This window comes from Leptodactylus fuscus, chromosome 6, assembly GCF_031893055.1.
Source record: "Leptodactylus fuscus isolate aLepFus1 chromosome 6, aLepFus1.hap2, whole genome shotgun sequence".
Lineage (NCBI taxonomy): Eukaryota > Metazoa > Chordata > Amphibia > Anura > Leptodactylidae > Leptodactylus > Leptodactylus fuscus.
The window spans coordinates 63878557-63893124 of NC_134270.1; the positions used below are offsets into that span (position 1 = coordinate 63878557).

Below are 14568 nucleotides of genomic sequence, written 5' to 3' on the forward strand. Positions count from 1 at the left end.
GATATAGAGAATTTTTTGTTGACTTAAGATATCTTCTAAGAATGTTCAGTTTTGCTAGTTCTGGTGATTGGCAATTGGTGTTAGTGCCCTACCCAGATCTTACCACCAGCTCATACTTCCATGTTATATTAGCATCATTACGGTAGGGTGGGACTATTATATATTCGTCACTCTCTACCACAAATTCAGGGGTTGTTAATTTTTGTACACTGATGTATTACTGTAGTGATAAGTGACCAATGGAAGAGCAGCCTGCCTTTTATTATAGTATACTGTCAGTGCCAGAAGTCCCCACCCCAGACTTGTGTGGCTTGTGAGTCAAGTATGACAGGCGGTATTGTGCTACACTGAGTAGTAAAAAGACTGAATAAAAGATGTGACCCAGTGGTATTGGTTAGTCTTTCCCTATGCACTGGATAAATGATAACTGCTTGGCCAGTGCTGACCTAACCGCTGGGACCCCCACTGATTGGCCTTGACTTTGGTTAAGAAGAACATGGAACATCCTTATTGTGGTAAAATGTATGGCACTGACAAAGGTAACCAAAATCTGTATGTGGCTATGTTCATCAGTGCCTTAGAGATTGAATGGATGAGCAGTCTATGTGTGCAACTGCTGCTCCACTCAACTCCTCATGGCTGTGGGTGAAAGGGGGACATGGGACCCTTGTTCTGGTGATTGGCCAGATTCCACAGATCTAGAAGTTATTCCCTATGCAGTGCATGGATATTATCATAACCTGTTATTACAGGAATGCTCCTATAACTCTATAGTATACAAATCCATGGTGCCACTAGTGTACAATGTTATCTACAGTTGTCAGAAGTGAGAAATATACATGTGGCTCATTGTTTCAGACCATTACAAATCTTTTATATTGATCAAAAAAAAATCAGACAATAAATATTAAGAATCCAGAAGGCCTGCAATGGACTAGCTTTAAGAACAGCAGGTGAACCTTGCACACAAATATGGTGAACAAGAGGTGTCTCTTATAAAATGTCTGTCATGACAACGTATGGTGCACTTACTACTTTGCATGCAATATTTCTGGCACCAATAAGATTGCTACATTGGTAGTGTAGCATATAAAGCATGTCTGCCCCCGATCAGCCATGTCTGACTGCTCACTTGACTATAAAATCTTAAACTCTCTGCAGAAAGCAGCGCTCGAGCACTAAAAATACACGATGGAAAAGAGCCTAAGTACAAGCCTGCGATTTCCAAACAGAGGCCGTCATCTGTAATAAGCACGCCAAAAGATATTAACTTTAACCACTTCCATGTACAATGTTATTTTGTAATTGTGCCTCCTGCACACCCCAAGAATGGTTCTTCCATAACCCTGCAGGGAATTGACAAGAGATCTTTGGTCAGCTGCCTGGAAAAACAGTAGCCAAAAGATGAAAACTTAAATTCAAACACATGTTAGTCAACATCTCCTACCCATTGTGCAGATTTGCAGACTAGCACAGACATTCGGAAAAAATTACGGATGAACTGTTAACCCTCTGGAGAGATGAGAAACACATTACAGAGAGAAATCCGCAGCTTTCTGCAGAACAGCTTAGTGATGTTGCTAGTGACGATAACAACTCGCGCTGCAACAAAAAGCCGTATGAACTATTCTGACCCTGGAAAAAAACCTAATAATCTGCTAGTGACACTAACACTATAACATGACCATTATTCATACCCAAACACTGCAGGACTTAGCACTCAATTCTGCATCTGTGCTCTGGGAAGGAAAGTATTACACTTGGAGAAAAATGAAATTGCTATTGTGCGGCCATTTCTTCTGAAGATGCCATACTCATGCTTTATCACAGTTTCATTTTTGGTTTTCCTTGCAAAATAAACTTCTAAAAAGAATAAAGAGTGGCCGAATATATATAACAAACTACACCCCACAGATGAGTATCGGTCTTAATAACTTTTAACTTCTGACATGTTTTTCCATAAAACAACAATTCTAGAACATCTCTTCCATATCTCTGTGCTTAGATTAGTTTCACATGGCTGTTGGGGGTGTCCATTGTTCTCATCCATCAATGTAAATTAAAGGGAGACTCCAGACTTTTTCAATTTTTTTTCTTGTTCCTTCTATTGTTTGTCAATTGATCAGAATGGCAATTTTAGATAGACATGATGATTACTATATAGCCAGTTTGACTAGATAATTCCATTTTTTACCCATCTGAGCATACGATAGGGGGTAAATCCTACCACCAATTCCTGGGTTTTATTAGGTGTTAGGGTCTAATATGAAGGTTTTTATAGTTTATAATTAAAAGCTAAGTCTTAGTTTATGTTGAGTACATTACAATAGGTTCTATGTAAGGGGATTTTTTTTGTCTTGGGCAATATGATGATACAATGTTTAAACCGATCCCTATAGGGATTTGGAAACTTACATTTAATACAGGATGTACTTTAGGATCAGTACAGGATAGGCAATGTACAGTATATACACAATGACTCTACCAGAAGAATATTGTGTGCAGTTCTGGAGTATTATACAGGTTGCAACTCAGGATCAGTACAAGATGTAATGCAGTGAGTGTACACAGAGGCTCTGTTGTATTCAGAGAATAATATTGTATATAACTAAAGTGTATATGCACGGAAACATCGCAACAAAAACCACAGCGTTTGACAGTCACTGCAAAGTAACTGTGAATACCATCCACAGTTTGCAGAAGAATACGTGCATCAGAAGCACTGCAGTTACCAAAGCTGTCGCGGTTTTGTAACTCACAACGCGTAAACTATACCTACGGGAATGCTGGCAGTTTCCCTATAGGTACGAACATGTCCGTAATGGCCGCAATTCACAGCACTGCACGGACTCGCCCATAAAACTTTATGGGTGAGTGCGGCAGTTTACGGGCATCTGCGGAGTGTATGAGTGTATGTTGTTCATCAGCAACTAGTGTTGCTGATTAGCAACTTGCAAACCGTAAAAGCATTACGGTCGTGTAAGACCAGCCTTAGGCTAGTATAAAACACCTCAAAAATGGGACTAACCTTATGTGGTAAGGTGTTCTCATTTATGGATGAAGCACCGAGTTACTGTGATACTGTTCTAACACTATTCTTTCTCCATTTCAGGGAATCTCCTGTTGACTGCAGTGTGAACAAATGCAGCAAACTTATTGGATCGGAGAACAATGGAATGACATACAACAGCTACATGGATGAAAAAAACGCTCCACCGCCCAACATGACTACCAACGAGAGGAGAGTCATTGTGCCCGCAGGTATTTAACTGATATATGCCTCTCCACCCATTACTCTTAGTCACCAGATATGATAAACGCTCAGGTTACCGAACAAAATTTGAGTAGAAAATGAGAAATTTCAGGATCCTCATTTATTAGAAAGACAGCAGCTCTCACTCTAGAAGACTAGTGGTGTTTTTGTATTGGTTAGCCATTTATTTCATTGGGAGCTGCGGAACACTTTACTATGCCTGCAGTGACAATGTACTTGGTTATGTTACATAAGTATATTATTTTTTTTTGGTTACATCAGTTACAGTGCTGGAGTCCATCATTAAAGTATGTTCTCCCTCTTCGCAGATCCCACCTTGTGGAGTCAGGACCACGTGCGACAATGGTTAGACTGGGCCATAAAGGAGTATGGACTGCTAGACATTGATTCATCTCTTTTTCAGAATATGGATGGCAAGGATCTCTGTAAAATGACAAAGGAGGATTTTCACCGTAGCACATCTGTTTACAATACAGAAATCCTACTTTCTCATCTCACCTACCTCAGGGAAAGTAAGTGTTAGCTTCCGCAATATTGTCACAGTTTTGTCCTGTGTAAATATGGATGATACAAGGATGTATATTAGGGTAGAGCGATCGAGATCGGGAAAGATCGAATCCCGATCGGTGATCGAGCAAATTTCAGGAAGGCGGTCAGGATTGGCTGGAAAATAATCGAAAATCAGATTTTAAAAACAATCCTGAAATCTCAAGATCAGCTCAACCCTACTCCATGAGCATAAAGTAATTAGGGTTGAGCGATCAGGAAAGATCGGATTCCGATCGGCGATCAAGCAAATTTCACGATTGCGTTCGGGATCGGCTGGAAAATGATCGAAAATCGGAATATTAAAAACTATCCTGAAATCTCAAGATCAGCTCAACCCCAATGTATATATGTATAAGGCGTATACAAGCTGTCTTTTTTTTTTTTAGATCAGGGGAGCAGTCTATTTTGTCACCTTACAATTGGCCTTTCATTGTAGAACAAGTTCCTAAATGACAGTAACCAACATGCCCATGACAAACTGGGTCTTTTGTGAATGTCACACATTGTGGCAACTTTATTAAGATTGGGTTTTCGTGCACCATTCTTAATAAAGTTCCAACAGGTGCAAGACGTGACCGATTTGTCGAGAGACTCTGGCTTTTTCAAAAATCAGGTGTATGTACGTGCGCCAAAATGGAGATCTATGCCAGTTAGAAAGTGGCATAGATTTCTTATGTAACTAATGGACACTACTGGTGTGAATTATAATAGATATGTCTGCCCCAGGTGTCCCCACCTAAGCCCACTCTCCTCCTTTTCCACCATCATTTGTGGAAATTGGCGAGCAATCTACAGAATGGAGGATGTAGGGCACATTATTTGCACCCAAAGTTATTGCACCCAATGGGCGCCACTTTATCACCTATCTATGCCAGAAAGCAGATGTGGAGGGAATAATAAGTTCCCACATTTTATAGATGGGAAATTGACCTGTTATAAATGTGTCCCACAGTCTATAACACCTATACTGATACTATAAACCAGCAACCTCCAGTAATAGTCTATACCTAGTAGTCAGATCAGAAAGAACCATCTACTGGTTGTAAATCTGGAGACTATCAACCTGAACTGATGAAGATTTTGTAACCCTGAAAGAAAATCAATAAATCCCTATTCCTTGTCCTTGTACACTGTTACTTGTATGTTTGCTATAATGGTTAAGGTTAAGATGTTCTAAGGCTTTCATTTAACCCATTTAGCAAAATAACTACCCCGATGATTAGGGCAAAACATTGTCATGCAAATATTCTTATTGGTCTTGGTCTGGCCGTATACTTCAACCATCTTACTTTTACTCAATTCAAACATCACATTTTTGGCCTTTACTAACCCACATAAACCGAGCAGGAAATAACTGTGTCTGCTCTGTATTCGTGGGACAAAGCAGACATCTGTATCCCATGTGCCACAGGTCTGACAAATCTCACATACTGCTCAACCACTAATGACCCTTGACCTGCTGTTCACTGAGGTCACCGTGTACTGGCAGCAATGACTGTTGGCATTTTGTGTGCAGATGAACCCTTGTGATGATAAATCACCACGCTCTGTAAATATTTTCTTCTAATAATTTCTACTTTGACTACAAGAAAATTCAGCTCTAATATTGGGTTGTAAATATACTGAATTCCCGAGGGTTTGTCTAGATCAGTGGTTCTTAACCTTGTTTGAGGTACCGAACACACCAGTTTCATATGCACATTCACCGAACCCTTCTTTAGTGATAAATCAAATATGATTTTATTCCAAATTCAAGACATAGGTATATGTTTTTTTACTGGTACATAAAATGAACCGGGCAAAGGGCCTAGGGTTCGATCAATCTAGATGAAAACCCATCTTCAGTAACCCCAGGATTGCTAAGAGCTTCTCTCACTGCACGCTGGCCATATACGTTAGGTTAAAGATGACCGTTCATCTAATGTGTGTGGAGTCCTCTTAATTTTCCTCAATGGCAGATGTCAAATAGGTAAAGGTTAAGCTGTTGGATTTCAACATGTCCAACCATTTTGTTCTTGTTTGGCAGGAGCTTATTCTCTTTCCCTTTATGTATTTATGAACACTCTACCAAGCCGAGCACCCATGTTAAGAGACTTGACCGACAGCTATTGTAAAGTGCTGCAGAGTATGTTGACGCTATATAAATAAAATGTATTATTATTATTATTATTATTATTATTATGTGTATGGTCATCCTTGATGCCAGGTTTCCACACAGATTACAGCTAACAGTGGGAAACACTGCACTTTGTGATCACAAGGGCTCCTTCACACGGTGTAAGCGCTCGGCTCATTCCGAGCCGTACACGCGAGCGCTTCTAAACACTTCGGCCGGGTTCACACGGAGTATTATGGCTCGTCATTTGGTACGTACACGTGATTTTGCGGCGGCCGCAAAATAGCGCCGCCTGTACGGTACCGGTTCCCATTGAAAACAATGGGAGCGTATACGGCCCGCAAAAGATCCCGCGGTGTGTACGTACCAAATGACGAGCCATAATACTCCGTGTGAACCCGGCCTTCCCATTCACTTCAATGGGAGTGCGCGTAAAGCCGGCTTTACGAGCGCTCCCATTCAAGTGAATGGGAAGTGTTTAGAAGCGCTCGAGTGTATGGCTCGGAATGAGCCGAGCGCTTACGCCGTGTGAAGGGGGCCCTTATAATCAAGGGACAATTCAAGCAGTGACTATTTATAGCAGTAGTTTCATTAACTACTATAGAAGTAAATGTGTCTTATTTTGTACCTTACATGTACTAGATCTGTACTAGTTTGAGGTCTAAGCTTTTAAGCTGTCATAGAAACAACATACTCCTTATAATTTACAGTAGACAAATATCCCTTTCAATCCAGCATAGATGTGCAGGGCTGTAGTAGAAGAAGGATTGCCGACTGCATATCATATAGCAATTGCTTCCAGATTTTGGTTCATACATGAAATACTTCAGTGACCCAGGGTTCTACGGTTTATGTCTCATGGGATGTAAAGCTGTCAATCACAGAAAGATTTCTGAGGCTGACACATTGTGTAGATGTGTGTCCTTAACCCTATCATCTTTGCTGTTCACTACCAAAATCACAGAAAATTTTGTAGAAAACAGAATGATCAAGAATTTTGCAATTGGTTCAACCTGATGCCCTGAAATATGTTGTGTATATGAGCAATCATGGCTGTTATGGAATAGCAGAGTATTCCCATAAGTCAGTAACAATATTCCATTTTATTGACCTTCATTTATAAGAGGTTGAGCTCTTTTTGATTTTCTTATTAAATTTAAAAGGAAACAATCCATATAGAAAACCGCTTGTAAATGCCCAGTTATGGCATATGAGTGACTTGTTTGACATCACACCTATGAGCGTCACTCTGGCCTAAGCTCAACCATCTACTGTATTACAAGGTACATAGAAACCACATACTACTACATATTCACTGCAGTGACTGCTGTGGGAACAGTGAGCAGCTGCATGGAGGTCCCCTGGAGGTAATAGCAGATTGTAATGATCATGGACCTGTGACACTGGACAATGTTGGTAGCTAAGGTGCCTTTATTCTAAGAAGGAATTGTTTGCAAGAGACAACTACTTTAACTCTAATAGAAAGCTTTCATTTTATATAAGATGATATATAAATATATAATATATAAGGATTATATAAAGATGATTTCAGAATACATAAAAGAACTGCATATTTTGTCCTGTTTCATCACTGCTACCCATGCTGATAGTCCTATCTCTTAATAAAATATAGTGTACAGTGTTTTAGGCTAAGGTACTATATTGCAGAACGAGGTGCAAAAACGCTGTTTTTGGCTGAGGCCCCACGTTGCAAGAACCCAGCTTTTTTTGTTGCAGATTTTGTTGTGTTTTTTTGAGCCAAAGTCAGAAGTGGATTGAGCAGACCAAAAATTCAGACCATTTCTTCCGGCTCCCGGAAAAAAGAAGCGACATGCTCATTCTTCAGGCTGAGTCGCCTCGCGATTCGGCCTGAAGACACACCCTCCTCCGGACTAGGCCCGTTCATTGAGCCTAATCCGGAGGAGAGTGCGCGACTGGATGCCGGTGTAGTGCACTGGCTTTCAGTCACGGCTACCCGGTTTTTAGATTGGAACCTGAAGCTGCCTCCGCCTTAGGTTCTGATAACAAAAAAAAACACATGAACGTACACTTAGGGGGCATTCACACGGAGTAACGCCGGACGTGTATCACAGCCGAACACGCCGGCGTTACGGCAGACTGCCGAACACTTCCCATTCACTTCAATGGGAGCGCTCGTAAACGCCGCTGTTACGAGCGCTCCCATTGAAGTGAATAGGAAGTGTTCGGCAGTCTGCCGTAATGCCGGCGTGTAGGGCTGTAATACACGCCGGGTGTTACTCCGTGTGAATGCCCCCTAAGAGCTTCCTATCTATTTCCCATTCCTTTTGTAGCCCTTCCTAAGTTTGGCTCAAAAAAACACATGAAAATCTGCAACAAAATAAGCTGAGTTTCCGCAACGTGGGGCCTCAGCCTTTGATTGTTTTTCATTGCGTTTTTGCTGAGTTTTTTTCTCTGCAGATTTTCTTCCCTTATTAAATCTATAGGATAAAACACGTGAGAAAAAATGCTGCATTTCCGCAATGTGGTACTTTAGCCTCACAGTTTTAAAGTTTTCTTTATAAAGTCAGTGGGGATTTTCATTTTGAGTACTATGGCAGAGACCTACTGGAGCTATGCAAGCAACATAGAACAAGATAAAACAAATGCATATATCTGACTTGTGTTTATTTTATTTATATAAAATGATGTCAAATAGAAAATGATGTATTATGAAAAATGGTCTATCAGATCTGTATACTGTGGGCAGGCAGTGTTCATCATTTAGCCATGAATGTCCTGGCATTGTGCAGTATCCATTGCAATCCTTCACATCATTAATGTAATTTATTCATATACTTCCATTATATCCAGGTAGTTCAGCATTGGGCTACACTGCACCTTCACACACAGACCAGACTTCCAGGGTGACTCCTAAGGAGGGTAAGCTACACGTTCATTGTTTTTGTCATGTACTTGTGTCGCACTATTGCTTATAGAGTAATTCCCTAAGAATGTTCACTATTAGTCTCATTGTTTCCTGCTCTAGATTAATTTCTCTACATTTTTATGGTAAAGCTGAATGTAAACCACTTGTACTGTAGTTTTGTGTCATAAGCTTTAGGCTGTTCCATATACTCTCCTAAATATTAAATATTGTGTGTGTATTATCAGAGCGCTCCATTATTGTCATCGTAAATTGCAGATTATTACAGTGACTTCTCTCCTGACGTCTGGTTATCATCTTCTGTATCTATGGCTGTGCTATCCCATATCTTACAGAACTGAACAGTGATGTTCAGCATGAGATGGAAAGTGATGATACAAGTTGGCCTTTTATAGTCTTGTGTGTTACACTGGGTTATTATTGAAGCTCTTCAGAGATCGATATCAGAATGACTCGACCCTCATTGGTTTTAAAGGGGTTTTCCCACTAAAGCCCGTGATCGGTGACAAATGACTGATCGGTGGTGTCGGCTGCTGTTTCTTGGTTATCTCTGAGCAGTCATATATGGCTGAATTGAGAAGCACGGTGTCTGCGTCGTGGCTGATTCTTTCAGACAGGGTTACAAGTGATGCCCATTCTCAAGATCAGTAGGATTACCAGCAATTGGATCCATAGAGACATTGTGGCTAAAGGATGTCTTTAGCGTCTAAAGGTGTCTTTAGTGAGAAAAAAATAATTTGTAATAATTTTATTCCAAGAAATAAATTTAGATAGATGTATGAATGAATTTGCAAGTGGACATTACCAGCTGAGGGGGTATTTCTTCACACTTTAACATTGTCCAGTCAGTATTGACTGTGGCAGACTGTAGGTACAGATCAATTCATACTTACCAACTTTGACATTTAGCATTGGTAAATTAAGTATGAATAAATCCCGTCCCATCTCCCACCCCTGACTACGCCATGGTTTACCCCGTCCCGTCTCTATATTATCTGGGTGCTATATCATCGGGCACCTTGCACTTTGGGGTGCGGTTCTGTATGTTGAATTTGCTGGTACTGTTCCTAAATATTAGAGAATGTCTCGGCAAATTCAGGACAGAAAAACATCACAATATAGAGCTCTAAGAAATGTGTCTTCGCACGTGCAACTAGCCGACATATAATTTTCTAGGCCTTAAAAACAGCCTGCTTTGAAGGATTCTTTATTTAGGTCTACTTGTCCCCCTCCGGTCTTCATTCTTCCAATGCTCATATTCTGGCCAACAGAGAGTGTATGAACTACATAGACAAGAAACAATGCAACCACTTGTGTCTACTGCAGATCTATGTAGATGAGCTTGGGTCAGTAGATAGATGTTTTATGAAAATAATAAGAAAGTGAATGCAAATTTTTCTTGTTGCAAAGTATTTCTGCATCAGTTTTTCCTTCTTGATAGTCTTCAATAAATCTCCCTACTGTCTGACAGTTTGGCTTTGCTAGTAAAAGTAATGAGCTCGGAGCTCTGGACTAGACCTAAGACTGTGGCTGGGGGTGGCACAATGACATCAGAAGATGTCTGGTTCAGTGGAGTTGTACAAGTCTCATGGGAGCATATAGTACTGAATAAATAGTGTGGGCTAGCCATGAGCAACAAAACTACCTTCATGTGGAACCAAAGGAGTAAGGATACATTTTATTGCTAAAAGACAAAATACCTTTTAGCAAACCAGGAAAGCTCTCTTTTTATGAGACCAGTTCTGCAAAATATGCAAACAACTAAAAATATAAAAATATTGGAAATGTAGTTAATACTAAAGAATTACAAGTTAGCAGAAGATTTCATACATTTTCCAGTCAGTAGGCCTAGATAGGATCTATCATTTAGATTTCAGCTGATGGAAAGGGTTAATAGAGAGTTCAGCCATCATCTGTCTAGAGCAGCGCATGTCTGCATCCGAGGACCAGGGGCCAAAGAGCTTCTCCTGACCACACTGGTTTTAGGAATCTGTGACATTCATAGTGGGCTGAAAAAAAACCTGTCCACCAAGTTAGCCATTTTACACGTATAAACCCAATTGACCCAGATAAAAGCAAAAACCACTGCGTTAATAGCACCGACCCAATTCACCATTAAATGTAAAAATTCTGGCAAGCAGACAGATCTCTCGATCAACATCAACGATACTACATTAATACCAGTAGCCCTGTATATTGTGATTTACAAGAAAGATTTGTAACCCTTATGAAGCTCCCCATACTTTCTGCCATTACCGTATCTCACAGGAGCACATTCTGTAATTTTACATTTCGGGCAGTAAAGTAATGCTATCGAATTTTGTGGCAAAATTGCACATTCTTTAACTGGAAGCATTAATCAATTTTTTTTATTTGTCAATTAAATTTATTTATTTGTAATGTAAATTGTGATCCCACATAGAGATCACAATGTACATTTTTCCCTATCAGTATGTCTTTGGAATATGGGATGGAAAGCCATGCAAACACGGGGAGAACATACAAACTCCTTGCAGATGGTTTTTGCCCTTGGCGGGATTTGAACACCAGGACCCCAGCGCTGCAAGGCTAAAGTACTAACCACTGAGTCACCGTGTGGCCCCCTGTCAATTACATTTTTATCAGGACTATTAACATATTTATATAAAGATATCTTCTCCACTCTCAGTCTTCTCCTGTTTAGACTAAATAATTTCAGTTTTGATACCCTATCCTCATAAGAGAGATCTTCCAAACTATTCATTTGGCTGCCACTCTGTACCTGCACGTGTACTACCTTTACCAGCAGACCTAGTCACCTGGTTACTTCTTGAGTGTGCTCCTATTTCTTACACCTACTTGGCCTCCTTCTGACAATCTCCGTCTACTAGTTTGTATATGATTCTCTATCCACAACCTGACTGAGGCTAGGTTCACATCTGTGTCAGAGTCTCTGTTGGAGCCTCCATGTCAAAAACTGCCAAAAAGTTTTAATGTAAAAACTGCAGAAACACAGAGACCAAGCAGAACAAATTATAGTCCATGAGATCTACAGGTGTCCGCAGGTAACTGCTTTTTTAGTGGTCAGGCTCTTCGTTGCTCAGGTCCCCTGACAGACCCCAACGACATAGAGGCCAGCAAAAGTGTAAACCTAGCCTGAGTAATGTCTGTTATTTGGAAGCATACTTTCCTCCTATCTGTATGTTGGAGTTATGTTTCTGTCTGATGCTGGAGTCATGTCTGTAATTCTCATTAGTCCTTCTGCATTCCTGTATGTGTGGCCGCATGTGTCCTTCTCTTATGTTAGTACCTATGCTACCTGTGGCCCACAGTTTTCTGTTCTTTTAGTTACTCTGCTACCTGTGGCCCAGGGGCATAGCTATAGGGGTGCCAAAGGCCTCTCTACTGCATAAGAAGACATCACTATTATACTGTAGATAGCACACAGTAAATAGGGACCAACTATATATTCTGCACTGGGGCCCTGGAGCTTCAAGTGACGCCTCTGCTGTGGCCTATGGGTCGTCTGTTATGTGTGTACCTCTGTTACCTATTCTTATTTCCTGTGTTAGATTCCTACTTTAGGCCGGGTTTTGGAAACTGCAGCATGTCAATTATACCTACGGAAACGCAGCCGGTTTCCATATAGGTATAATGGAAACAAAAAAGTCCACAAAGGAAACCTCTGCAGACTTAATATTTGTTGACTCCATCGGACACTCATGCCAGCTTCACTAAATAGTCCTAGTTGAAAAATGAATTCTGTTATTTGTTATTAGGGATGCCAAAGAATAGGTTAAAAGTCTATTCCACCATTTCTTCAAGTGCCCAATACACATTGTTGGCTATCAAGATGGTCAACCAAAGTTTTTTTCCCCATAAAGGCGGAAATAACTACTGAAGATTTGTACAAAGACTAAACTTCTGGACAACCTTTGATTTTCTTTCATATGACACTAAGTTTGTATGATTTTCAGAGATATCACTGGTCAAGATCCAATCCGGACTGGGATATTTATATGCAGTGGCATAGTAAATCAGGAGCAGGTGGCGACATCCTGATAACAGAGGACAAGTTTAAGGCTAAGGCCCCATGTAGCAGACAGCATCAAAAAAGAGCAGCAGGAAAAAACGCACTTTTCACAGTGACAGAAAGTGAAAAGTGTGTTTTTTCCTGCTGCTCTTTTTTGATGCCAACAATGTGTATTGGGCACTTGAAGAAATGGTGGAATAGACTTTTAACCTATTCTTTGGCATCCCTAATAACAAATAACAGAATTCATTTTTCAACTAGGACTATTTAGTGAAGCTGGCATGAGTGTCCGATGGAGTCAACAAATATTAATAAAGGAACATTTATTATTTTACCATTTCTGCTCAAACCCCTTGAAAACCTTGAAAATAACTTTCATCATTATCCCAAGGCATATAAAATGAAAAAAAAAGTCATTTTGGAAAATATTTCCTATTATTTAGGGCCTAAAGCTCTATGAAGACTTTCAGTACTTTCTGGAATCTGTTTCCAACTTTGTCCTGACAAACACTGAAGCAGTATGAGATTGTTGGAAGAAAGTATGATACAGGATCGGACAATGTTTGCTGCCACAGAGATGCAAGGGATTGTATAGAACAGTTATGGCGAACCTATGCCCTGCGTGCCAGAGGGGGCACTCAGAGCCCTCTCTTTGGGCACAAGTGCCTCACTGGATCGCCCGGTGAATCCAGGACAGCTTTCCAAGATTCCCCATTGAGCGCTTCTTTCAGGAGATGTACTTTCTCCTGAAAACTGTAGTGACCTCAGCCCCGACACAGGCACGATGACTTCACTCATCAGCGCCTGCTTTGTGGTGGAAGAAGGATGATACCCAGCTGCTCTCCGCAGGGGTGCAGGTAAGTACAGGAGTACCGTATATTATACTGTGTTGGGGGGCCACTGTGGAGTATATTATACTGTGTGTGGGTGCCACCTCTGTGGAGCATAATATACTGTGTAGATGCCACCGTGGGGCACACTGGACTGTGTGGGGACCCTTCACTATTTTTATCACACAGTATCTATTTTATAGTAGACATATGATATTAGTACAGGCTGTAATAACATTGCACAGTAATCATGAACATTAATTGTTCAAAAGTACCAAATGCAAACTTCTACCTTTCAGTGCAAAGTTGTTTGTATCATTAAAAGTTCTGTCTTCTGCAAACGTCATATTTCTATTACTATGTATACATAAAGTATATATCGTCATAACTCTTGCTGATTAGTCTTTGCTATGGAATAAAGTATGGCCCTGTACAGGATACAACATAGGAGCTCATCATCTGTAGATGGCCCTGTGTCGGAGGAGGGTTTATCATTGTATATGGTAAAGATCACACTAGGCCTCACTGCAGGTGCAGCTTTTGTGCATCACATAATAGGCTTGCAAGCTCAAGTGTCTGCCCGCTTCATCTCAATCAGGCCGCCTGTGTACCTGGGTGCGCAGGAGCTCTCACTGTCTCAATCAAGGTGCATTAGCAAGACAAAAGCTTGTCACTCAGCGTTTTCTCTGGTCCAGGCTTTGATGGCAACCGACAAAAGGTTCCTTTAGATTGGTCATATTAGACCTCAAAAAATATACAAATGCTTCGCAGGCTATACTTTTGTTTCTCTGTGTTCTAACCCTTCTCCCCCCCGCTATGCTCCCATCTTTCTTCCATTATAGACATGTATGTCTCTTCTCTTTTGCATGGACAGGTGCTGAG

At 40.7% G+C, this 14568-nt stretch overlaps 1 protein-coding gene across 1 annotated transcript in view; it reads left to right on the forward strand.

Annotated features, from left to right (window-relative positions):
* The window catches only part of FLI1 (Fli-1 proto-oncogene, ETS transcription factor), a 54790-nt gene that overhangs the window by 24501 nt on the left and 15721 nt on the right, over positions 1–14568 (forward strand). Inside the window, exons 3-5 of the mRNA XM_075280149.1 lie at positions 3113–3261; positions 3583–3786; positions 8772–8840. Coding sequence (XP_075136250.1) covers positions 3113–3261; positions 3583–3786; positions 8772–8840 — 422 coding nt within the window. The remainder of the gene's footprint in view (positions 1–3112; positions 3262–3582; positions 3787–8771; positions 8841–14568) is intronic.